Source organism: Onychostoma macrolepis, chromosome 07 (assembly GCF_012432095.1).
Source record: "Onychostoma macrolepis isolate SWU-2019 chromosome 07, ASM1243209v1, whole genome shotgun sequence".
Taxonomy (NCBI): domain Eukaryota; kingdom Metazoa; phylum Chordata; class Actinopteri; order Cypriniformes; family Cyprinidae; genus Onychostoma; species Onychostoma macrolepis.
Genome location: NC_081161.1, coordinates 23,695,521 through 23,719,778, shown reverse-complemented (window position 1 = coordinate 23,719,778; position 24,258 = coordinate 23,695,521). Strand labels below are relative to the sequence as shown.

General features: G+C 38.4%; 2 protein-coding genes across 2 annotated transcripts in view; one reads left to right on the top strand and one right to left on the bottom strand.

Moving 5' to 3' along the window:
* The window catches only part of prkdc (protein kinase, DNA-activated, catalytic subunit), a 31,887-nt gene extending 9,898 nt beyond the window's left edge, over positions 1-21,989 (bottom strand). Inside the window, 66 exon segments of the mRNA XM_058780935.1 lie at positions 268-406; positions 500-711; positions 901-1,080; positions 1,183-1,314; positions 1,393-1,508; positions 1,621-1,827; positions 2,003-2,195; positions 2,350-2,560; positions 2,723-2,821; positions 3,446-3,619; positions 3,716-3,865; positions 3,946-4,073; positions 4,222-4,333; positions 4,439-4,570; positions 4,745-4,896; positions 5,023-5,166; positions 5,256-5,320; positions 5,323-5,374; positions 5,459-5,508; positions 5,511-5,595; positions 5,679-5,821; positions 6,008-6,071; positions 6,148-6,213; positions 6,371-6,539; positions 6,957-7,135; positions 7,266-7,473; positions 7,568-7,695; positions 7,983-8,150; positions 8,362-8,466; positions 8,559-8,747; positions 9,084-9,287; positions 9,404-9,562; positions 9,659-9,791; positions 10,077-10,285; positions 10,436-10,665; positions 10,780-11,010; positions 11,586-11,719; positions 11,850-11,949; positions 12,042-12,136; positions 12,288-12,514; positions 12,635-12,742; positions 13,266-13,418; positions 13,540-13,703; positions 13,846-13,936; positions 15,550-15,656; positions 15,832-15,991; positions 16,134-16,253; positions 16,407-16,493; positions 16,586-16,745; positions 16,846-16,958; positions 17,114-17,263; positions 17,445-17,564; positions 17,661-17,710; positions 17,798-17,966; positions 18,253-18,417; positions 18,538-18,684; positions 18,790-18,947; positions 19,048-19,078; positions 19,169-19,224; positions 19,309-19,408; positions 19,481-19,593; positions 19,777-19,885; positions 20,054-20,128; positions 20,260-20,364; positions 21,104-21,180; positions 21,537-21,989. Of these exon segments, the coding sequence (XP_058636918.1) occupies positions 268-406; positions 500-711; positions 901-1,080; positions 1,183-1,314; positions 1,393-1,508; positions 1,621-1,827; positions 2,003-2,195; positions 2,350-2,560; positions 2,723-2,821; positions 3,446-3,619; positions 3,716-3,865; positions 3,946-4,073; positions 4,222-4,333; positions 4,439-4,570; positions 4,745-4,896; positions 5,023-5,166; positions 5,256-5,320; positions 5,323-5,374; positions 5,459-5,508; positions 5,511-5,595; positions 5,679-5,821; positions 6,008-6,071; positions 6,148-6,213; positions 6,371-6,539; positions 6,957-7,135; positions 7,266-7,473; positions 7,568-7,695; positions 7,983-8,150; positions 8,362-8,466; positions 8,559-8,747; positions 9,084-9,287; positions 9,404-9,562; positions 9,659-9,791; positions 10,077-10,285; positions 10,436-10,665; positions 10,780-11,010; positions 11,586-11,719; positions 11,850-11,949; positions 12,042-12,136; positions 12,288-12,514; positions 12,635-12,742; positions 13,266-13,418; positions 13,540-13,703; positions 13,846-13,936; positions 15,550-15,656; positions 15,832-15,991; positions 16,134-16,253; positions 16,407-16,493; positions 16,586-16,745; positions 16,846-16,958; positions 17,114-17,263; positions 17,445-17,564; positions 17,661-17,710; positions 17,798-17,966; positions 18,253-18,417; positions 18,538-18,684; positions 18,790-18,947; positions 19,048-19,078; positions 19,169-19,224; positions 19,309-19,408; positions 19,481-19,593; positions 19,777-19,885; positions 20,054-20,128; positions 20,260-20,364; positions 21,104-21,180; positions 21,537-21,702 (8,928 nt within the window). The 5' untranslated portion in view covers positions 21,703-21,989.
* A 134-nt stretch (positions 21,990-22,123) lies between these two features.
* The window catches only part of chpf2 (chondroitin polymerizing factor 2), a 36,966-nt gene continuing 34,831 nt past the window's right edge, over positions 22,124-24,258 (top strand). Inside the window, exon 1 of the mRNA XM_058783375.1 lies at positions 22,124-22,157. The gene's annotated coding sequence lies outside the window, so the exon portion shown is untranslated. The remainder of the gene's footprint in view (positions 22,158-24,258) is intronic.

The window sequence follows — 24,258 nt, the reverse complement described above, 5'->3', positions numbered from 1 at the left end:
AAAAAAAGAAAAAAAAAACAACAACTAGCACTGTATAAATATCAAATATTCATAAATTAGAAGTTAATAGTTGTGTTCCAAAATAGCAATATTGACGATAACCATATGGTATTTATCCAGTATTGCACTAGTTGCCACCTGTCATAAAAGGGAGAAAGGAAGACACTGACAAGAGTGTGTAGCTACTACTGCTGCACAAAATCATTTCAGAGGAAAACAAGGTACTCATTTATGTTCCCATATTGTGTTTGAAACACACATATGTACCTCATTGTAGAGCTTCACAGCTTCAGCATAATCACTCTTTGCCTCTGCTTGCAAGGCTGTGAATGTTACTGACTTTGTGCCAATCTTGCCACTAAAGATTCCTCTGACCACATCATAATCTCCCAAAGACCTGTAAAGTCTACAGAGGAATATAAATCAGTTAAGAACTGTTGAGGATGTGGCATGATAAACCGTGAGCACTTCAGACATTTCTGAGGGAGTTTGATCTTACTTGGCAAGGTGGATCCATCTTTCTGTGTCAGGTGGCAGCTCTCGTTTGCCCCGTGCTCGTTTTGAAGGAGGTTCCTCTGGCGTTCCAGTGCCATGAAGCAAACTCTCCTCCAGTAACAGGATGCCCATGGGCTGCTGCAGACTGGCGAGACAGCTGGCACTGACGAGAGCCGGCTCAACACCAAGAAGGGCCTTATGATGATAACTCATGTCCTGTAATGTATAAAATGTACTTGCAATTAGTAATACAATTAACAAGCTTAATAATCCTATTTAAAGACTTTCAAATGAGTTCAAATTTCTGCATGAGACTAAGCAAACAATAACTCCGTTTAACCCTTTCCTTGCTGTCTATTGCCTCATTAGCTTATAAACACTTATCGCTGCACTGTGTGTACACACCTGCACACAAGAAATGAATGGAGGGAAGTAGACAGTGCTCATGTTGAGGAAGGTGTTCAGGGTCTGCACTAAATCCTTAAGAATGGAAGTTGTTTCTTTACTAGACTTGGATCCCTCCATTTCAACCAGCACTCCAGCAAACAGTGAGCTGAACAGCTGCTTCGCCAATGTGGCATCCCTCTGTAAATCAAATTTAAACAAGAACTGACTGTTATAAATTTGTTTACATATAGGAAATTACTTTCAAACATGTGGTGAAAATGATCCTGAATCACAGTGAACCTGTGCAAGAGCCTGTAGCGGGGCGATGAGGCTGCTGTATTGAATCTGAATATCAGGAAGATCTCCAACTCTATAGCTGCGGTACAGCGTGACCTGAGCATCCTGACGGATTTTCAAATCTGCTCTTCTTTCCTGTAGAACACAGACAAAAATGTTATGAAAAACATCATAAATGATAATGCAAATGCCAATCTATGAAAGATGACCTACCCTTTCAGTTCTTTGGGACTGAATTTCTTTCTTGGCGAATATGATCCTCTCCTTCTCTTTATCCTTTAGAAATCTCTTCCTGAGCCTCAGAATGTCTGCACGCCGCTCCCGCTCAGCTGTGTGAAAACCAACCAACAGAGTTTCACTGTGGAAGTGCTTGATGCTAACCTTTAATGGCGAATTGTCAGGAATCCATTTTAAATCAAATATATTTTTTAGGTGTCTCACCTGCACTCCGACTGTCTGTTTCGTCACTGGCAGAGGTCAGGCGTTTAGAGCCAAACCCTGCACCCACGGCTCTCCAGGCAGCTTGGGGCCGTTCTGATCTCTTTTTCTCAAATACCAGGAGTGATGATAAAGTATCAGATGAAAGGGAATAATCAGCCAGTGTGTCCACATTACTCCCGGTTAACCAGTTATATGCTGAACGGCGTCCTGAAAAAACAGATGTTTATTATTACACCGAAAGATACCTGAAATGTCATTAGTCAACCTTCAATAAATTTCTCCTCACATTTTTCAGACAAATCTGAGCTGGCTGTTACAAAATCAACTGAACAATACTACATGTGTGAAAGAACTGAAGTCCATTTTAGATTTCATGAGGTACCTGCACCAGGAGCCAGAGTCTGAGAGAATTCCAGGGACGTCTGTGTGGCCCTGATCTGACCTCTCATTGTGGCTGCCTGGCTTCCTGCGGCCTCTGAACCCTGAGTGCCAGAACCCAGGGTGGCTTGGGTCTCCATAAACATTGGTGTGAGGACCGTACTCCGCAAACGCCAATTAGAGTCAATGGCATAGTCCTGGAATACATGAATAGAACAGAAAGCATTGAAATTATGGTCTTGGAAAAACAACTTGCATTTAAATGAATCAAATACTAGGTATGATTTAAAGGGAAAATAAACAGCATGTAGATAGGATTTTTTCAATGCTGTAATAAACAACAGTTTTTACCTGAAACTTGCACTCAGAGAGTGGGAATTCAAACATGTTGCGTGAGTAGTCAGGGCTGCGACTGGTCATCTCGAGAAGCAGATCAGTGGCCAGACTGAGGAACTGTTCTTCAATGCGGGACGAATACAGTGACTTCAGCACCACAAGCATGCGCTCCAGTGTGTCTGGAGGTAAGCGGCTCTCGTGACTCCAGAAATTACGCACATAAAGCCTAAAGAGAAATCACATAGGAATGTGAGAAATTAATTTAGGGTCATGTGTTGAGATTGATTTGTGAGAAGCTTCAAATTCACAAATGCTAATGCTTTTATTTAAAATTGTAAAAAATCAAAGTGAAATTAAAATGATCAAAGCAGGTAACTAGTCTGCTTACTGTAAGCCGTAGTTGTCATCTGTCAGCCCCTGGAGGAGAGTTTCTCTAGCTGCACTGAGCACTTCAACAGAGGTGCTGTCTTCCATGCTCTCAGAGTCACTGCAAACACATCATGATTATATGTACACTACTGTTCAAATGTTTGGGGTCACTCTCAGTAATATTAAAAAAAAAAAAAAAAACATTTATTCAGCACAGATGCATTTATAGATCTTTTACATGGTTACAAAATTAATTATCATGGTTTCCAAAATTATTAATCAGCACAACTGTTTTCAACACTGATAATAAAAACAAATGTTTGTCGAGCACAAGATCAGCATATTAGAAGGATTTCTGAAGGATCATGTGACACTGAAGTAATGACTGCTAACAATTCAGCCTTGCCATCACATGAATAAATTACATAATTGTAATATTTCACAAATTATTGTTTTTACTGTATTTGTATTCAAATGAATGCAAGCTTGGTAACAGAAATCTTACCGACCCCAAATATTTGAATGGTAGTGTACATTTAATTTGTAATGAAATATGAAATGTAAAAGACAACAAAATAAAAAACTAAGAACAATCTGGGAGACTGAGAGAACAGCACAAAATCAGTAGAAACACATTAGAGAGAGGAAATGAACAACAAAAGTCTTTTTTTTTTTTGTGATGATGAATGATGAAAAGGAGTAAAACAGGACTGAATAAGAGGAGGTTTGTAGAGTCAGTCACCTGTAGTTGTCCTGGATCCACATCAGGATGTCATACATTCTCTCTCTGCAGACAGGAGAAGGGTGAGACACAAATGCTGTGACGGCTCCCAAAATCTCCTTCAGCTCTTGGGGTTTCAGACATGCCAGGATCTTATGTATGATATCCAGACAAACCCGCTGCCTGCCTTCATCTCTGAAAGACACAGCATGTGATGTGAAGATTTACAATCACAGGCATAAAACCCGAAATAACAAGTAAATGAAATGAACTCCTGCAGTATTAACAGACTTGTGGCTCATGATCTGTGAGAGGCCTTTGGTCTTCAGGTGCAGGTATATTTCAGGGATGACATCAGCACGACTCAGCACACATTCAAGGCAGTGTGTCTTCAAAATGCCATGCAGCTTTGGCAGCAAATAAAATACAGGATTTACAAATCTGTGGAATATAAAGACAGACATTATTAACAGAAATAGCATTAAGCCTTTAATACATATGATGAAAAATGTTAATCTCACCGATCCATTAAGGGTGGGAAGTGTTTGGACACTTTGCTCAGGCAAACAATAAATTTGTCATCCACCTCCTTCTTTCTCAAATCCGTGAGTTTCGTAATAGTAATATTAAATAAAGGCTCTTCATTTTGCTACAAAGAAGAAAAACAATAATTGGTTACTGGATACTATCTAAAGACAACCTTCACATTTACAACAATGCGTATATTGCAATATAAAACAAAATATCTCGGATGAAAAATGTGATACAATCTGGCAGGAACAAGCAGCCACACTTACACCTTCTCTCTCAGTCATGTAGTTTAGGATTAAACCAATGATCTCAGCAGCTGCTGCGTAAACCTCTTTATATCTGATGAATGACAAGTTGTTGGCCAGTGACTGAAAGTATCTGTAACAGGAATTGTAAGAGAACGGCACTGGTTTTAAATTTACAATTACAGAAGAAGAAAAAAAACAGGAACACACTCATACATACATATAGCAAAATTTTTACCTGTCATGCTCAATGCCACATGCAGCATCATAAGGAGGAAGATTATTGGCCATTACAATGCCTAAAAGCTGTAGTCCAACAGAGTTATCCTTGCTGTTGGGATCTGTTCCAGCAAACCGTTCATATATCAAACTATGGGAGGAAAACGGAAAAAAAAAAATCAGAGATTTTGCATCCATTCATCTATGCATGACCATCAGGGAATCACAAACATCTAATCCTAGAATTTATTCACATTCTGAAATATTTTCACTTAATTTACAAACTAATAAATAATGAAGTACTTTGATCGATTTGTTTTCTTACTCATAAGGTATTGTGAGGCAGTCCTTCCAGCATTCCACAACTGTGCGGATGATCTCCAGGTTGTGGCGGAAAACAGCCCGTTTGGAGTCAAAGCAGTTCTTAACCAGAAACCCAAGGAGCCTATTGGCCAAAACCTCATCTCTTGTGCTACCCTAAACAGTAAGAAAGATAAGGCAATAAAGAGACAATGTTAAAATGTATGGAATGCATATACATTTTTTTCAAATAATGTACTCTGAGAATCAATACATGAGTGAAAATACCAATCGCATACACACCTTTGGTATGGCCACACTTGCCCATGAGAGGACAGTCACAACAATGTCCACTACCATAAAGTGAATGCCCTCTCCTCCATTGATACTGGAAACCACCAGCTGCACCAGTGGGCCCAGCCAATGCTTTGCATATGGACGAAATATCTGAACATAAAGATGTCAAATAAAAAAAACATATACACAACATACCAATGAATCCAGAGAGAGGCAAAGAGAACCATCTGAAGCAGTACCTCTTCAGCATTGATGATAAGTTTAGCTATGAAGAGTCTGATGTTCAGCGGGGTGGATGGATTGTCAGCTTCCCCTGCAGGAACTTCATCCAGGGAGGAAGATCACTTGGTGTCACTCCCTAAAACAAAACATATTCAGAAATGTTCAGACTCAAAATCTAGGCAAAACTGTTCATGCCCTTGTGGGTCAAGCTGAGACTGACCTCCTCTATTTTAGGGGTGATGTTGTTCCTTTGCATGTGGCGCAGCAGTGCGTCATATTGGCCATACATTCATGCTGATTCAGCTCATCCATCTCAAGCTCCACAGTCTCATCCTGAGACACAACCTCCTTACGCTCCTAACAACGCAGACAGTTATTCATTAAAATTGTAGATAACTTTCTGCTTTGCCAAAAAAAAACGAATCTCTCCTGAGAGGTACCCGAGTCCTGCTGCTCCCGCCTGAAGGATTCTGGGAGTTGTAGGAGAAGCTCTGAACTCCAGTGGAAAAGTCAAACTGACTCATCTCCTCACTGAGACTGCTGTCTGCCATGTAGGATTGAGAGGAGAGGTATACAGGTGCATCTGAAAAAGAACAAGGACTTATAAGAGAGCAGATAGCATCTATAAAAGTGCCTTGTGAATTTATGCTAAAAGCAGTCTTCCCAGGAATATACATGACAACAAATGCATTTTCATAAATATTCATGGATGACATTTATCTTTCTAAACATGTAGTTAACCAGCTTGTAGATATCTCAGACAACTCACCTCCATTTTCTCCACTCACTTCTTTCCTGATCATGACGTATTTCTTTTTCCTCTCAATAGGGACCTGTAAATGCAAGTAAACATGATACAATACAACACAAAACAAATAAAAATATAACACACTTAAAAGCTTTACTTACATCAATCTCTATAGGAAAGTTGTACACCCTTTGTGTATCAATGAGGTTGTCAAATATGAACTGATTCTGGGGTAAAAACAAACAACAAAATGAACACACTTGAAGTTATAAGTCTGTTGTACTAGAATGAACAAATATCATAAATAATTATACTGTAAAAACAAATATTATGAACACTGCTTGTACAGAACACATATTGAGTCCATTGTGTACAGTAACAGACCTTGTCAGGTTTCTCAGTGAAGAGGAAGCCCTGGTAGAATTTGGTCTCATTGAAGCTGCAGCTGATCAGGGCGATGGCACAGTTATAAGCAGCACAATGATACTGTCTCCTCAGCTCCAGCAGAACCGTCTCTCCTGACATGTTCTCAGTGAAGGCCTCAAAACACGATCTGACATGTATTGTATTGATTAGGTTCAAATTTTAAAAATTACATCTACCTCACAATTATGGTATTTGCAGCAGTTTGCTCCAGAATTCCTGAGACTGAGACTTAATTGTATTACTTATAAACATAGTTAAAGGAATAGCTCACTCAAATTTAAAAAAAGACTCTTTTACTTGTGTAGAATACAGAGTTACTTCACAGAATAATTTAATTGTGGGTAAATTATTCCTTCACAGTCAGCATGAGGAAAGGAAATAATGTCCTGTACGACTTGAAACGACTTTCCAAACAATATATATAACTTTAATAACATAAAAGGGGCACAAGAAAGTTAACGTAACTGGATCACCTGATCATATAAAGTGTAATATTTGCTCTTAAAAGGTAAAAAAGAGAAAAATGCATATTTCAAATACATACTTGAGGAGGTTCTTGGAAAGCTCATTGCCTTCTGCACTGCCTGTGCCACAGAAGGCCTGGTTGATAGCTGAGTTTTTAGAATAGACTTCCTCTTTAGGCAGACGAGAGTATAACTCCTCCAGCAGCTTACAACAGCCAATCTTCATCATGATCTGACTCTCAAACACTGACTCAACAGACTGGAGGACAAATGACAGGAAAACACACAATAGCAGTATGTCTGAATAAAAGTGCAAAAATATGTTTTTAGATTTGAACGGATCTACCTGAATCATATTTAGTGTACTTTAATAACCCAATGTAACTCACCTTGGTGAAGCGTCCCTGTAGAGTAGTCATGATATCAGCAATATTAGCAATGAAGAACTGAGAGAGTGCTTGAGGGCTGCAGTGAGAGGTCATTGGTAGCAGGACTCTGTCTATAAGACCCATAAGCATGGAGTTTGAAGGCACATCTTTGGCTTGAAATGACTGGTAGACAGAGCTGAGGAGAAGAACCTGTTTTTCCAACTGGGACCTTACAAAAAGAAATAATATGCAACGTGCATATTAGAAATAAATCTAAGCGACTGTAAATATAGACACATAAAGATGAATCTTTTTTAACTTACTGGCGAGCAATATTTTGAAAGCAGGACTGAAAGAGCTCCTCCATGATATGTTTTTTGTCCCGACACAGAACTCTAGCCATGAGTTTCAATAACACAGGACTCTGAGACAGCTGCAGGGCCTCTAAAAACTGAGGTTATCAAAATGAATGACCAATTATTAGCCTTTTACAAAATAATAACATGAATAACTTTTTTTTTTAGCTCTCCCTGTTAACTCCACTTTAACCACGATTCCATGAAGCAAAAAAAATTCAAAGTCAGTGTAGTTAATTTACTGATTTCAAGACATAATGAAATTGTGTAACAAAAAAGAAAAAGTAAATCATGGTATCTCTAGAATTAAAAGTATATGCACTTGTGAGTATAGTCATTAAGATGAATAAATAATGTCTGACATCTAGTTTAAGCATCTCACCTTGCGAATGCAGTCCATGTAGTTGTTACACTGAAGTGATCCAGGAGGGAATTCATCTGACTGCATAGGGAAATGTGCAGCCACCAGAGTCTCCAGAGCCCTCCTCAGCTCCTCCAGGGGCATGCTGGGTAATGTAGTGAAGAAGGGCAGCATGATCAAAGCCTGGCTCTAATAACAGAGTGAAAAGAAGAGAATGAAATCAGAGAAAGATGAATAAATATATACTCCCTAAACCAAAACATGCACTAAAATTCACTTTTTCCAGTTTTGATCTTATAGTGTCAATATAATTTTTCACCACAAGAATGAGTATAATGTATAATCAGTGTAGATTTCAGTGCATATTTGCAAAATACAGAGTAAAGCTGGAAAATGTTACCTTGAGATTTAATGGCATAGATATATCTGTGAGAAGGGCAGTGAAAGTGGTGAACACAGCATTGAATGCTTTGTGATCTGTATTGGAGCATACAGAGGAATCGATCTGTAGGGGGGAAAATTTTATTAAAATCTCATGCATGTACCCATTTTAGCACTTCAAAATGAACAGAAAATAAAGTATAATTGATGTGGTACCTGGAGCACTTTGGCAAGCAATGAAAGGACTGAAGTTTTGCTTTCTGGCGAGGCTGCAGGACCCTCCCACCACGGCCTGAGTAAATCCCAGCCCTTGAGCACCTGTTCAGCCAATAGCGAGCCTTGGGACTTTCTGACTGAACGCTCACGGAAACTATGGTCCAACATGCCGTTCAGCAGAACACTAACCTAAAGAGACAGTCGAACAACTTTTCAGATCTCAGTGCTTATGCAGAAAATGGTCATGCCGTTCTTAATAGCACTTTATTTGTAGTCTTTATTTATGTCTAGCCAATCAGATAACCAAGATAGACAGTTTCAGTCATAATAAGTGAAGAACAACTAGAGTTTACTGTTAACTAGGTCATTTTATCCTTCTGGTGTATTCCTTTACCAGTACTACAGTTCCTGTCGGCACCGCAAGTCTAAGCAGATCATAGGGTCATTGGTGCCAGTGGTTTCTCCAATCTACACAGGCTTCCAATACTTTTAGGAAACATAGTCCAGTCTAGTTTGATGGCTCACCATGCTAGGGTTCTGGTTGGCTGAAGCCAGCAGCAGCGGCACTGTGTGCTCCACTCTGCAGAGTAACTCAGTGTTGACAGATGTCTGGAAGAGGCTGTAGAAGTATTCTCCGTGAGAGAAGCTGAGGAAGTGAGGATTCAGACTGCCAGAGAGAGGGACGGAGAGCGTAATGGTGTTCAGCAAAAGGCCAACAGTCTCTTCACTCTGAATTGTTGAGGGAAATAAAGACAGGTTTCAAGAACTGATTCATTTAACAGATGAAAAGCTAAAGATCTGCAAAATCTTAGTCCCTTATTTTAACTGTAATTTAAACCACTTGCCTGATCACCCAAACAGAATGCCAACTGCACAAGCCTGTCTGCCAATTTCCTGCTGCCAACATCCATGGAGGGCAGAGATTTTCTGTCACTTCCAGGAGCAATGCTTTTATACACACTAGTGAGAAGTTTGGAGCCCAGAGAGCAACCATAACTAGCATCCTACAGAGAAACGGTAAACATCACAACCTAAATGTCAATGTAATCATTGTATAGACTGAACAGAATTACAGTGAGATTTATTTATTCAGTGTGTACCTGACTATGTAGAACTGAGTTGAGCAGCCCAGACTGGTGAAGCTGTTTACAGGCTAAGAGTAACAGATGCATGCTAGCATGACTGTCTCTGTTATCTGCCTCATACAGATCAATAGCACACAACTCCTCCACACTGTCCAAAAAAAGACAGAGAACACACATACATAAATGAAGAAGTGCATATATAAACCATATACTCAATAAATCTGTTTATTTAAAAATGTCATGAATAATATTTCAATTGTAATCCCAATTTATAGCAAATGTACATGTGGAGACAATAGGAAAAAAATAAAGGGGAAATAGAATTGGGGGAATAAACAAACTAGATTCAAGCTTTAAAGCACGTTTCAGAGTAGGTGAAACAACCACAAGACCACACAACACAATTTACTGAAACTTGAAAAAATGAACAGACCTCTGTACAGTTATTCTCTTCCTAATGCCACTCTCCAGCTGTGTCCTGTAAGGTGTTGATGCCAAAGCTTTAAGCAAAGGAGCGCACACCTCTGGCAGCTGAGTCATCACCTCCAGATCTGCCATGTTAAACCCAATGGAAGAGGGTTCACACACTGTCAGTGCCACCAGTGTGAAGAAAGAAGAGTTGAAAACATCTTGCTCCATTATCTAAAGAGAAAGTGAAAAAGTGTCAAGAAGCACATTCTGATAGCGTCACTAGATGTTTTGAAGGTAGACTTTTAAAACAAAAGTAAATACGGCAAGTCACTATATTTTGTTTTTCAATTTATTATGTTGCCTTTAAAATATGGATCACACCTTCCAGAGGTCTTGTGGACATTTTTGCAGTACCATGGTGGAGAACTCCAGTATTCGGACAATGATGGAGCATTTGTTGTAGTTGTATTGCTCTGTCTCACGAGGGCTGAAGTGTGACTGACCAGCATTACCCATTTTGAAGCAAGTCCTGGCAGCCTGAACGTCCTGCATGGACAGCTCTGTAAGGAAGAAACGGAGCGCTGGCAAAAAGCTGGACTTCTCACCAGTGCCTGGATGGGAGACAGACAGTATTAGCATTAATTTAACAGTTACAGATCATGTCAGCGTTATAGGAAAATTTTAGCAATATATCTTAAGGCAATTCTTGATGTGGATTCACCCACCCAGGATCCTCTGGGGTTGCATATATCGCAGGTTTGTGAAGGTGTTATAGCAGTCAAGAGCAGCCAGCAGCAGATCCATCCATTGTAAGGTGCCTCTGATGCTAAAGGGGGCTTCTACCTCTCTCAAAGTAGGCTGGGAGAGTAAACCGCCTCCCTCTAAACACGAAATGAGAAATCCTGGACCATGGTGCTTCACCTGTTCATCCAGCCATGCAGCAGGAGATGCATTACCTGACAAAAAAAGAAAAGAAAATATTTTTTAAGAAACACTGCATATGCATATAGAAATAAAGCTGAAAGCCATATTAAAGAAAATGTTTTGTTCTTTCTAACAATCTTAATGGTAATTCTGATATTCAGATCTGATGAAATCCAAGTGGTTAGAGGTGCAAAATTACCTAAATCATAATCTACCTAAATCATTACCTAAATCCATGCAAAAATTAAGACAATTCTACAGATTTTCTTTTACGAACAAGCTTTCTAGAAAACCTGTAATGATTTACAATTGAAACTACAGTGGATAATTCAGAATATATTTCCAGAAATTCTGAGATTGCCCAAAAAAAAAAAAAAGAAAAGAAAAGAAAAGAGTCTCTTCCAAAATGTTACCAGTGAATTTTTTTTTACAGTTGTTAATTTTAAGCTCTATTGAACAATTTGGCATGTAATTTCATGCCAGTTCTCTTAAATTTCTTTATGTAGTTATGTTATGTTGAAGAAGGACAATGAATAGTCTCCAAAGAGAGTCCCTGATTGGCAATAAAACCACTGTATTTTCTTCATTAGAAATTTCCTGGCAGTACCTGGCAACAGAGGCACAAACTCATAGAAGAGCTCCATGCTTTTGTGTCGACATTCAGTCTGCGGTCTTCCACACTGGGTCAGCAGCCACATGACTACATCTAACAAGCACACTGTCTGATCTGGAGGGAAACCTCTGAAAAGTAGAAAATACAGGTCTAGCTAGCGACAAAATATTCACACTTTAACCTTACTCACACTACTCATTCGATTTTTAAATGAAGTTTGCAAGGATAATATCAAAACCAAATGTACATGTACAGTACCTAGGTATACGTCTCTTTGAATTCTTATTGAGCGAGTCTGCCTTGTGTTTAATGATTCTCTTCAGATGATCCAGGGAGCTACAACACTGCTGGACAGTTCCTGTGTAGACAACAATATGAAAGCCAAGATAATAGTCATGACCATCAAACAAGATGTCTTGATAATGAAAATAGCTCAGTTTAGTTTCTTACCCAGGGATTTTTCATCAAAGTGGGCCAGAGCTAGACTCTCAACAAACACCACTAGCATCTCAAAGACAAACTGCTCCACCAAAGAGCTCTCTTCTCTGAGAAACAAAACAATATTTGGATAAACACTGCATAACATTTGCCTTCACTACAGACAAATTTCTTACATTTACTCAAGATGGCACAGAACACATTGCTGAAATGTTGAGACGCTACAGTATACGCAGCCCGTCTAATGCGACCACTGACCTGAATTGCCTGTACATGCTGTTAAAGGCAAGCGCAGCTCCAAGCCTCTTGAAGACGTTGGGGTGTAAGGCCAGGCTGTAGATACGTTTGAAGAGAGATTTTATGTTGGCTGGGCTCTTTTCCTGCTGTTTGGGGGTTGTCTGTTTAATGGACCATTTGACAAATTCCTGGATACAGGTGCCACTGAAGTCTCTGAGGGTGCTGTCTAACGGATCCACAATGCCATCCTGTGCGTCACAAGCATACACGATTACAGCAAATGTTTAAACAAATTTAGAGGTGTAATTACAGACATCTGGCTCCATTTTGAATAAAATAAAAGCTTTTCTACTAAGGGGTTTACTCACCAAAATGGCCTCCAGCACTGCCACTGTGTCTTGGCTCTCAAACTTTCTGTTGTTGGTGAACCAGTGGATAAGCTGCATTACCAGAGGTTCAAAGAGCTGCCTTGTCACCTGAAGAAGTATTAAAGTTTCAATGTTTGTCAAACTTACACATGATTGTAACAGGGACTGATGAAAGGGGACAAAATGTACATATTAAACCATGAACTTCCAAGTGGTTTTCAAACCGGGGGCCTCAGCAAACGTCTAAGGGGGCCATAAAATCACTTGAATTTACTTAAAACAAATCACTCATACATTCGTTAAAATAATTTTAGGTTTTTAATCAATTAAATTACTTACTGTAAATAACTTACAACTGTAAAAATTAAAGTGCAAACAGAAATTTACTTATTGCCCCATCAACATCTGTTGTTTATATTGAAGAACAATTATTGAAACATCCCAGATACTGTTATTTAAAATGTTTGAAAACAAGCAGGCGTGTCATCATTACAGGAGAATAACAGAGGAAATATCTCGGTCTACATGGACGAACTTGGATGCAAAAAGGTTGAGAACCACTGCTTTACAGTGTCTGATGCAGGACAAAATCTGTTCATCACATTTAAAGAGCACATATAAGGTAAAAGACCTGGTCGACGTCACAGGCCAAGCGTAGAAGAACAGGAAAGACTTTTCTGTGTAGGTTGTACATGGGAGGAGCAGATTTGTCGTCTTCTGTCATCTGGGCTCCTTTTCCCACCATGTATATGACCAGACTATGCAGAAGCTCACACGCTGCAACCTACACACCAAACAGAATTATCAGTTTCTGCCTGAATTTATTGAGTTAATTAATAAAACGTTCATAAAATTTATCAACAATGACAAGAAAATTAGATAAGATGGTTCAGGACAACGATTACTTTAGTTTGTCTGTCACTGGAGGACAGTGCAAGCTCTGTGACCCGTGGCAGGAAGGAGTCCAGGTAGATCACAGGCTTCATGTCTTTAAAAGGCACGGCAAAACTCAGCCTCTTCTCACAGTCCCATGCTACAAAACGCTTCATCATGTCCTCCGCAGAAACAGCTTGGGTTGGATAAGAGAAAACTTTAAAAAGAGCTTGTTTTTAGGCAAGATAAAGCAAAAACAAGCAAACAAAGTTAGCAAGTACTGGCTGTTTAAGAAAGCCAATGATGAATTTATTTAAAAGCAGCAGAAACAAAACAACCTGTCACAAGGCTCCTATTGAGCTGTCCTCCCAAGTGTCCAAGCAGACGTACCACCCTGCGTCTCACAGCAGCAATCGGAGACTCATCTCCCTAACGAAGACCACAGGAACATCAGAACACTGCTCTCAATGTGCTTAATTAACCATCGCTATAAACAGGCTATTGAATACCTGTGCATGCATGCAATTATACAGGTGCATCTCAATGAATTAGAATGTCGTGGAAAAGTTCATTTATTTCAGTAATTCAACTCAAATTGTGAAACTCGTGTATTAAATAAATTCAGTGCACACAGACTGAAGTAGTTTAAGTCTTTGGTTCTTTTAATTGTGATGATTTTGCCTCACATTTAACAAAAACCCACCAATTCACTATCTCAACAAATTAGAATACTTCATAAGACCAATAAAAAAAAAAACATTTTTAGTGAATTGTTGGCCTTCTGGAAAGTATGTTCATTTACTGTATATGTACTCAATACTTGGTAGGGGCTCCTTTTGCTTTAATTACTGCCTCAATTCGGCGTGGCATGGAGGTGATCAGTTTGTGGCACTGCTGAGGTGGTATGGAAGCCCAGGTTTCTTTGATAGTTGCCTTCAGCTCATCTGCATTTTTTGGTCTCTTGTTTCTCATTTTCCTCTTGACAATACCCTATAGATTGTCTATGGGGTTCAGGTCTGGTGAGTTTGCTGGCCAGTCAAGCACACCAACACCATGGTCATTTAACCAACTTTTGGTGCTTTTTGCAGGTGCCAAATCCTGCTGGAAAATGAAATCAGCATCTTTAAAAAGCTGGTCAGCAGAAGGAAGCATGAAGTGCTCCAAAATTTCTTGGTAAACGGGTGCAGTGACTTTGGTTTTCAAAAAACACAATGGACCAACACCAGCAGATGACATTGCACCCCAAATCAACTTAACACTGGACTTGCTCTCATCTGAAAAGAGGACTTTGGACCACTGGACAATAGTCCAGTTCTTCTCTTTAGCCCAGGTAAGACGCCTCTGACGTTGTCTGTGGTTCAGGAGTGGCTTAACAAGAGGAATATGACAACTGTAGCCAAATTCCTTGCCTTGACCCCAGCCTCAGTCCATTCCTTGTGAAGTTCACCCAAATTCTTGAATCGATTTTGCTTGACAATCCTCATAAGGCTGCGGTTCTCTCGGTTGGTTGTGCATCTTTTTCTTCCACTCAACTTTCTGTTAACATGCTTGGATACAGCACTCTGTGAACAGCCAGCTTCTTTGGCAATGAATGTTCGTGGCTTACCCTCCTTGTGAAGGGCGTCAATGATTGTCTTCTGGACAACTGACAGATCAGCAGTCTTCCCCATGATTGTGTAGCCTAGTGAACCAAACTGAGAGACCATTTTGAAGGCTCAGGAAACCTTTGCAGGTGTTTTGAGTTGATTAGCTGATTGGCATGTCACCATATTCTAATTTGTTGAGATAGTGAATTGGTGGGTTTTTGTTAAATGCGAGTCAAAATCATCACAATTAAAAGAACCAAAGACTTAAACTACTTCAGTCTGTGTGCATTGAATTTATTTAATACACGATTTCACAATTTGAGTTGAATTACTGAAATAAATGAACTTTTCCATGACATTCTAATTAATTGAGATGCACCTGTATATTATTTCAAAGTTACATCTCCGAATTAAATGGACAAATTCTAAATATGGCAAACAAATCAATTTTATTACCATAGAAAAGTGTTTTGATTTCTTCAGAAGCCTCATCATGACTTTTCCATAACTTTTTGAACTTCCCGTGGACACAAATTTCACTTCCATATTGCCATCATCTTTTTCTAATAAAAACAAATAAAAAATTCAAAAACGACTCTGAAACAGTTACTAGAGGAATTCCATAATAATGACTGACCCTTAGATACATTCAAAAGTAAATTTACAATAGTAAACAGTGAACATTTCTTTGAAAGTACAGTATTTAGGAAATATAAGATGAGACTATGAATAACTGACCAGAGTTAGTGGTTGTTTTGAGGTAGCCATCTAAATGTGGCAGTATGTCTGCGTAGTGTGGCTGCAAGATGGCAGCAGGAATAAGAGAAGACCAGGACTCCAGAGCATCCAGCGCTGCTGTGGCTAAAGGAGCATGACTCAAACCTAGCCGCAGAGCAGCCTGCAACCAAAACAAAGGAAATAGATGATGATATTCCATTCCATAATAATATCATGTTTGTTTGTTTCTGAATGACTTCAGAATGTGATACCTAGTTGCCGTTAATTAAAAAATATCACAAAATTGGCTTTCATTTTCTAACCTGCAGAGCTGGGATATATGCCTTGATATCCAGAGCCACCATGTCAGGATGAAGACAGAGGATGAACATCAGACAGGCAGCCAGGAGCTCATCTTTATATTGTTTCATACGCACACAAACCTGAGGAAATAACAGAAACTTTTCATCATATACAACCATATGAACAAAACTTTCTTTTAGAAAAAAAAAATCCTTTAAGAATGAAACAAAGCTCACTGCAATGTTCAAGCATCCAACACAGAAATAAAGTGGCAAAAAGAGTTAAAAATGCACCTCCTTTCCAAACTTTGCAAGCAGCGAAAAACAGGCATTCTCCATGGTTGAGCCACCACCAAGACTTTTTGACTCTTGTTTTAGGTCCTATAAATAAGAGGTGGTTTATGACAACTGGTTTTGTCATATAGTTTATCAAGACATTAAATAGAGACGTTAATATGCTAGAATGTGTATACCTGAAAATAGTGGATTTTCTTGGCAATGCCCATAGAAAGGGAGAGGAGCTTATAAAAGCCGCTGACCAGAGGGAAACGGATCGATTGCAGAATAAGCTCGTGACACAGGGGGTGCATCCACTGGGCAAAATACTCAGGATTTCTTGAAGGCAATAATTCACTATAAAAAGGATAACAATGATCTTATATATTCAATCTCATTCAATTTTTTTTTTTTGACTGATTTCTGACTGTTCCAGTGAAAAAGAATGCAGTGACACCTGCAAAAGTCCACCAAGTTGATAAAAGCAATGAAGTCTTTGGGTTTGTTGGGCATAAGGTTTGCTGTAGGGTCAGATGATGGCATAAATCCAGAACTTGCATCACTCTTTGCCTAAGAAAAAGTAGAAATATTTCACTAAACCGGCCACAATACTCAAAACTCGTTGAAAGGAATTTGTTGAAGTTTTTTTGGTTTGTTATCTATGCTCTGTTTCTTTAAACATCCACATTTTACTATTCATTGAAGGTGCAGCACTGCAACAGTACCTCCTCAGCTCCATTGACTTTCTGCACTGAAAGATCAAGTTTCTCCACAATCTTCATGACTGACTGCACCAGTGCGTCATATAAATGTCGGTTTATGTCTCTTAGGTTGTAGTTCTTGGCAGCTGGAGCTCCATCCATGAATCCTGTGTCCTAAAAACACAGCAAATTAAATCAGTAAACTTTCAAAACAAAGTAACCAAAGAACACACAAAACACCTTTTATGATTAAAGGGTCACATTCTAACCAAATAACATATTTTTAAAGATCTAACAAATTAAACTATTATCTTTACTAACAACACTGTGTCCTACATTTAAAAAAAATTCTTACTTTAAGGTTTTCACAGTCCAGAAGCCCCTTAAAGAGGTCCAAGTAGTCCTTAGAGGAAGGAACTTTCCATTTCCCAGAGCGCACCAGGGTGGAGTCCTCCTCGGCACCTGAAGTAATGTTCTGCTCCAAATGGGAAGGAGTGAATATTATGATATCATGATAATCACAATATAAACAGAAAAGCGAAAGATCAACACTTTCAGCAAAAACACTTACGTCTGACTGAGGAACCGGCTTAGAGCACACTCTGATCAGGCCTTGGTGAACTGTTGTTGAAGAAATGAAGAGTGTGAACACTAGTAAATCTAACCATGAATCAGACCAGCCAAAGCTATCCTCCATTTCATCCTTACCCACAGAACTAGTGAAACTCCAGAGGACCGGACCTCGAACTGCCATGGCAACAAACACCTTGATGATGGAGCGGCAGGTGGCATGCTGCATTCTCGGGCTGTACTGAGGGAAGCTGTCCATCTGAACCACAAGGAGGCGCTCTAGCACAGGAGTGTACACTTCAGGGATCTGCATCCAGTTACACAAATTACATTAGAATCTGTAGGGTGAAAACAGGTGAACTACAGAGCGAAGAAAGGCAACAGCAACAATTATTGAAAAACTGCATTTATTCATTTGACTATGACATGAGACACTTAAAACGATGACCAGACCTGTTAGGTGCAGCAGCATAGAACAGAGGACTAAACACTGACCTACATACTGAATGTTTATTTAAAATGCCATTTTATCAACATTTTTAATGGATTAGATCGAGCATTGCACAGCTCACAGTAAAGGAGGTTTCTCATACCCGGTCAAGGTGTACCAGAACACTAGCTATGGAGTCGAGGAAGCTCGGCAGCTGGTAGACATTGTCTTCATCCCGGTCATTCTCAGTCAGATACATCTGCTTGCACCGCTGAATCAGCTCTGTATACATCAGATCTACATCCTGAGGGCACACCACCTTACACGGCTAAAGGCAAACAAACACAGAACACAGTTGGAGAATCTTAAAACAGAAAAAAATTTAATTTGACTTGCTGAGAGACATTGATTATAGACTACTGTTACTATTCTGTTCAAATGTACAAACCGCAGCAAACAGGCCATATCCTCTGATAGCAATGGACAGTTCTTTATTAGTGGAATCCATGGTCCTGATGATAGCACAGAACTTCTGCATGAAGTACTTCAGCTTGCTCTTGTGCAACTCAATGTTCTCTGCCACAAGAGTGGCCACCTTTACCGGTGAGAAGAAAAGTTTGACAAGATGTCTTCATGAGGTTAAACGTCCCGCAAAAAAGGTAAACATTTATACATTGAATAATCAATAAACAGAAAATACCTGTTTTAGGAAAGACTCTAGTGCTGTGTAACTTCTCTTTTTCATCTCTCCATTTATATGTCCACAAAGTTTGGACATAACATCAAAGATAGACATATAATGATCCATGAGACTACTGCCGAACTGGCTGGAATGCTTAGCAAACAGTTTGAGACCGGCTGTCAAGAGTGAAAAGAAAGAAGAAAAAAAAAAACAGTGAACAAGCTAAACACTGGATGCACTGCATAAAATTACACAACGATATCAAACGCCACTCACCAAAGATGACTGCATATCGTTTCATATCAGTCTAGAGATGCAAAGAAGGAAGAAATGTATGTATTTGGGAGCCCTGAACAGAAAATGTGACATACTACACAAAAACGGTAAACTGATCTACCTGTGGACAGATTGCCTTCAGCGCATAATCAAATATTTCTTTTGACATAACTGGGTCTGTTTAAAGAAAAGCAGTGAGCATATTCATTCAGTAACAGTAGGATAAGACCAGTTCAGGACAGTAAATCTACACATGCCCACCTTCTTCCATTGATTTGGTGAAGTTCACCATCAGAGCTGTGATTCCTTTCAGGCATCCAGCAACAACGGCAAGTTTTGGTTCCTTTGTAGTAGACGTCATCTGAAAACCATAGATTTTAGCACCTCTATACACATAAGATCACTTTTCCATTTGAGGATAGGACGTCTTTACCTGTCCTTTCAGTTCACCCAGGTAGGCCTTGTAGAGTTTGTCAGAGTTGTTGACCATCTCACTGGGGTGCACTTCACCAAGTACTCCGAGAAGTTCATAAATGTAACCCAGTACTGTTGGTAAAGAATTCTGTGTTTCAATAACGCATACAGTATGTGCTAACGTTTTTGTTTGTATTCTGACATGCAATTAAAAATACTTCGTAGCATTAGTCTTGTTACATTGACTGATGACAACGGCAACATACTTTTGCTATAACAGAAAATTAAATAATACAATAATAAGCCTCAACTTGCCTGTATCGGGTATCTTACTCTTCTGAGATAACTCTCCGTAAAATTTGTTGAACATATCACCAACTTTGAGATCCTGAGTGATGCTGGAGTCTTTTGTGAGATACAGTATCTAGAGAGATCAAAATATGTCATTAGCACAGGTTCTCTGTCTCCAAGTCAGAGGTATCACGACATTTAAGGAAAATCCTTCTCCTTTCAGACTTTAAGTCAATTGACTACAAGTCTAAGTTAAGTCTCGAGTGCAAGTTACAGCACACAGTAGGTCAACAGATCTTACTTTGATTAGAAGATCTAAAGCAGGGTTTCGGCACTTTGCAGCTTTGTCCTTTGTGTAGACAACAATACAAATGTCCTATCCATGCAGAGAAAGTAAGTTAGTGTTACAAATGTTATATGCCATTTTAGTCAACCTTTAAAAAACACATTAAAACATGATGCCAAACCAGAAAGAAATCTGCCAACTACTGTTTTAATGTACTGTACCTTAAGTTGGACCGCATAGTTCTTCTCCCATCCTCGGACAGTGACAGAGATTCTCTCCAGAAATGTCCCTAAAAAATTCAGAATGTCCACTCTTGTATCCCGCAGCTGTGGAAAAACATTTGTTTTTTTTTATAACTTTATAATTAATGTGTATTATGTCAGGAAGATTTAACATACCGTATTGACCCGAATATAAGACGATGTTTTTTCCTTGGAAATACATCTGAAAAAACGCGTTCGTCTTATACTCAGGGTCTAGACTTTGACATGTCAGTAATACACCCACAACAATAGGTGGCGCCAAAAACGCATAAAACGAGTGTGCCATGAAATATGTAATGTAATGTGTGTTGTAAAGATCGCGAATGAAAACAAATGAAAAAGAAAAGCTTACAGCAGCATGATCGTGACTGTCATGTTAGCCTGATGGGAACAAACTTCCTCTGTAAGTGATTTTAAAGCATAAGACAGTACCCAGATTTGAAGACTACAATAAGATTTCACGTCTACTGATAATAACATTTTGGTAGGCTACTATGAGTTGGATAGCCTAATTGTTATATAATTCAGATGGGCTACCTGTTATTTCAATGGTATATCAAAATTTTCCAATGTCATTGTACATTTTACCAGTATTTACCATACTTTCAAAACAAAAATTAGAATTGGAAAAATATGCAATATGAAAATAATTTAAGAATAAATGTGTTTAAAAAAAAAAAAAAAAAGATTTGGTTTTCAAAAAGCCTTTTTCCAACAGGTACATCTGGAAAAAGGGGGGTCGTCTTATATTCGGGACAATACGGTATATCATTACTAGAATTTGCCTGTAAACACCTCTTACCATTTCATTAGAGAGAGACTTTCGGAGAAAGCTAAGCAACCCTTCATCCTTTGCAAAAAGCAAAGACGTCTGTAAAACTGAAAACATATTCATATTGATATTTCAAGATCAACTTTACTTATTACTGTATCATGCACATACCTATATACATCAATGGTGATTTTATATGCACACTTTTTTTGTGGTGAAGGACAGCGCTGTTGTTTTCAGCTAAAAGGTGATTTTTACTTTAGGTTACATCAGTATACGAGTTTATGTGCATGCAGCTGCCCATCCTAGATATATGAACCGAGATAACATTAGTTTTCAAATCTCTGTCAATCTGCTGCGTGCCCTGTAATCTTATTTTGCTTAACTATCCATAAAAATTATGAATAATTATTATATTTTGCATAAACACAACAAAATGCTTTTTGCATGAAGAAGTTCTTACCCAGTTCATTCTCATTCTTAGTTATCATGCATTCCTGCCCCAAGTCTCCAACAATGTCATGGCAGACTAGAGCAGTATTCCTGCTCTCTGTGTCTTCAAGGAATGAATGAAGCTTTAGCAGATAACCCTGGATCCCTCCAACAGTGGGAGTATCAGAAGACATCATTTGTCTCAGTTGCTTACATCAGAAACGAATAAAAGTTGACCAAAAGCTATGTACGTAAAGTGAGTTTGCGTCAAGGCGGCAAAACAGAACAACACAAACACACGTGAACGCGCTCACTTCCTGCTTGGCACACTGGAAGAACAATAACTCCTGTTAACCACTGGATGGCGCTGTTCCCCCCCTACCCTGTACTATCTACAGTGAAAAAATAACCTTACTTAACCCTATATTATCAGTACAAAAACAATCTCACCTAGAACTGTAATATGTACAGTGAAAAAAAATTACTCGACCTAACTCTATCATCAGACTCGGTCCTGGAGGGCTGGTGTCCTGCAGAGTTTAGCTCCAACCCTAATTAAACACACCTGAAGCAGCTAATCAAGGTCTTACTACACTTGAAACTGTGTGTTGAGAGAGGTAAACTCTGCAGGACACCGGCCCTCCAAGATCAGGTTTGGTAACCCCTGGTAAACTCTATACAGTGCAAAAAAATAACCCTACCTCACCACTTCAGTGCAAAAACAACAACTATACTTAGCCCTATACTATCTATGCTCTCTACTATCTATGAATGATTTTGTTTTGTATTTATTATTATTGTTAGTTGGATTGGTAGAAACTCACAATTTGAGACAAAAATGGGCAGTATATGATCAAGAATGAAAGTGTATGATAAAGAATTTGGTAAAGGTGGAGATATGAAATTATTCATAAAATTAAACTTAGTAGTAAGACTGCTGATATAACAATTGAATTATTTATAGGGACGGTTAATGCAAAGACAAAGACAATTTTACAGTAGAGTTACAGAGCGGGTTTCCGTGTAAAAACATCCGATTGCTTAAGAGCATGTATTTTGAGGCTGTTAAGATAGTGTCTTAAATGCTAATTTAAATGCTTAAATTAACATTAAATTCAACAAAACACAATAAAACTATGCAAACTGACACATATAGTAAAAAGCCAGAGAATTTTCACTGACCAGCCTGTAGCCCTTATGTAAATACTCAGATTCTCCAATAGTCTGCAGTAGATGTTGGTCCATGAAAAGATATGAGAAATTTTGGAGTGAATGGACTAAAGGAAGTGAAATAGTCTATTATTTCCAAGCATTCACCGTCACCCGAGCAAGATGATGTGTGATAAACAGTACGGCCGTGATCTTAATGTAGAGGTTATGGTTATATTTATTGTGCATTGTATTCAAATCTGTTTCTGCTTATAATCCCAGATGCTTGCGTATGCTTAATATTTCCTGTAATTATACAAATAGCCTTCAGAAAAAATGACTGTCATTTTTTACTTTTTTAAATTTTATTTTCTGAAATTGAACACAAGAGAAATGAAACAATGAATATCATTTGGTTTTAAAAAAAAAAAAATAAATAATGTTTTTTGTTTGCATCTAATATTTTAATTCATTACTTAATTCTGCAAAATTCAATAGTAAGACCAACAATGATTCCAAGACAAAAACAAAACTGTTTAATAGAGACAGGCAGTGAGAAAATTGGTACACAATTTCTTCTAGTCATCTTGGCTATTCTTCCAATCGTCTTGGCTCTTTCTTTCAAACAACTTCAGAAAAATAAAAATACACAAGAATTATTTGACTTCAAATGTATTTGTTTAGATGACAATAATTTGAGAGAGAGAATTGAAAACATTTAAATTGCCTGCTTTAGTCTTTCATCTCTTGAGATGAATGGCTTCTCCACAGCTGCGTCATCACCGGATCCAGATCCTGGCAGATCCATTTCCACCAGTGGCTAATAATTAAAGTAGAGAAATCAAATGCTGCATTCTGTTTTAAAACTCAGAACACAATAGCTTGGATCAAACTTTTACTCAAAAAACCTTAGTGAAATAAATTATCTAAAGGGTATGAAATGATCTGACACAGTAGGGACATCACCTCATGAAACGTAAAACCCCTCGATCCCTCTGTAGGAGATTGCAACATCTGGGACCCAATAATCTGAGAGGAAAATAAGAGCAAGAAAAAATATCTTAAACATAAACATGCTTAATAAGGAGCATTACTACGAAGTTCATTTTCATAAACATTTGTCATGTTTTGTTTGACTCTCAGCAGATTGATTTGAAAACAGATCATTATTTAACATGACTTAAAGAAGGAATGGTATAATGCTTAATATTATATTTGTACCTCAATTAAGTAAATTACAGTTTAGTTGCACCTCAAGAGAAAAAATGATATAAAATGTAATATTGCTATTTTACTATATTTATTACTAATATGGCAATATTAATATTGCAAGTAAAGTTATCATCTCACCCTTGTTTTTTTGGTCTTATTTGTCAAGACTCCTTGTATTAAGATGAAAATGAGTAAAACTTTGCCTCCAGTCAAATGTAGGGTTGATTTTTGCTTCATTGCACCAGGATAACTAGAGCCTAAACACTAGAGCTATCTGCTTCTACTGAGAGTGAGGAGGAAGTTACACGGCAATATTTATATTGAACCTTGTTTGAAAGTCATGTTCATTTGCAATAATGACAAAATGTGCATGTTCCTGATAAGAAAAATGT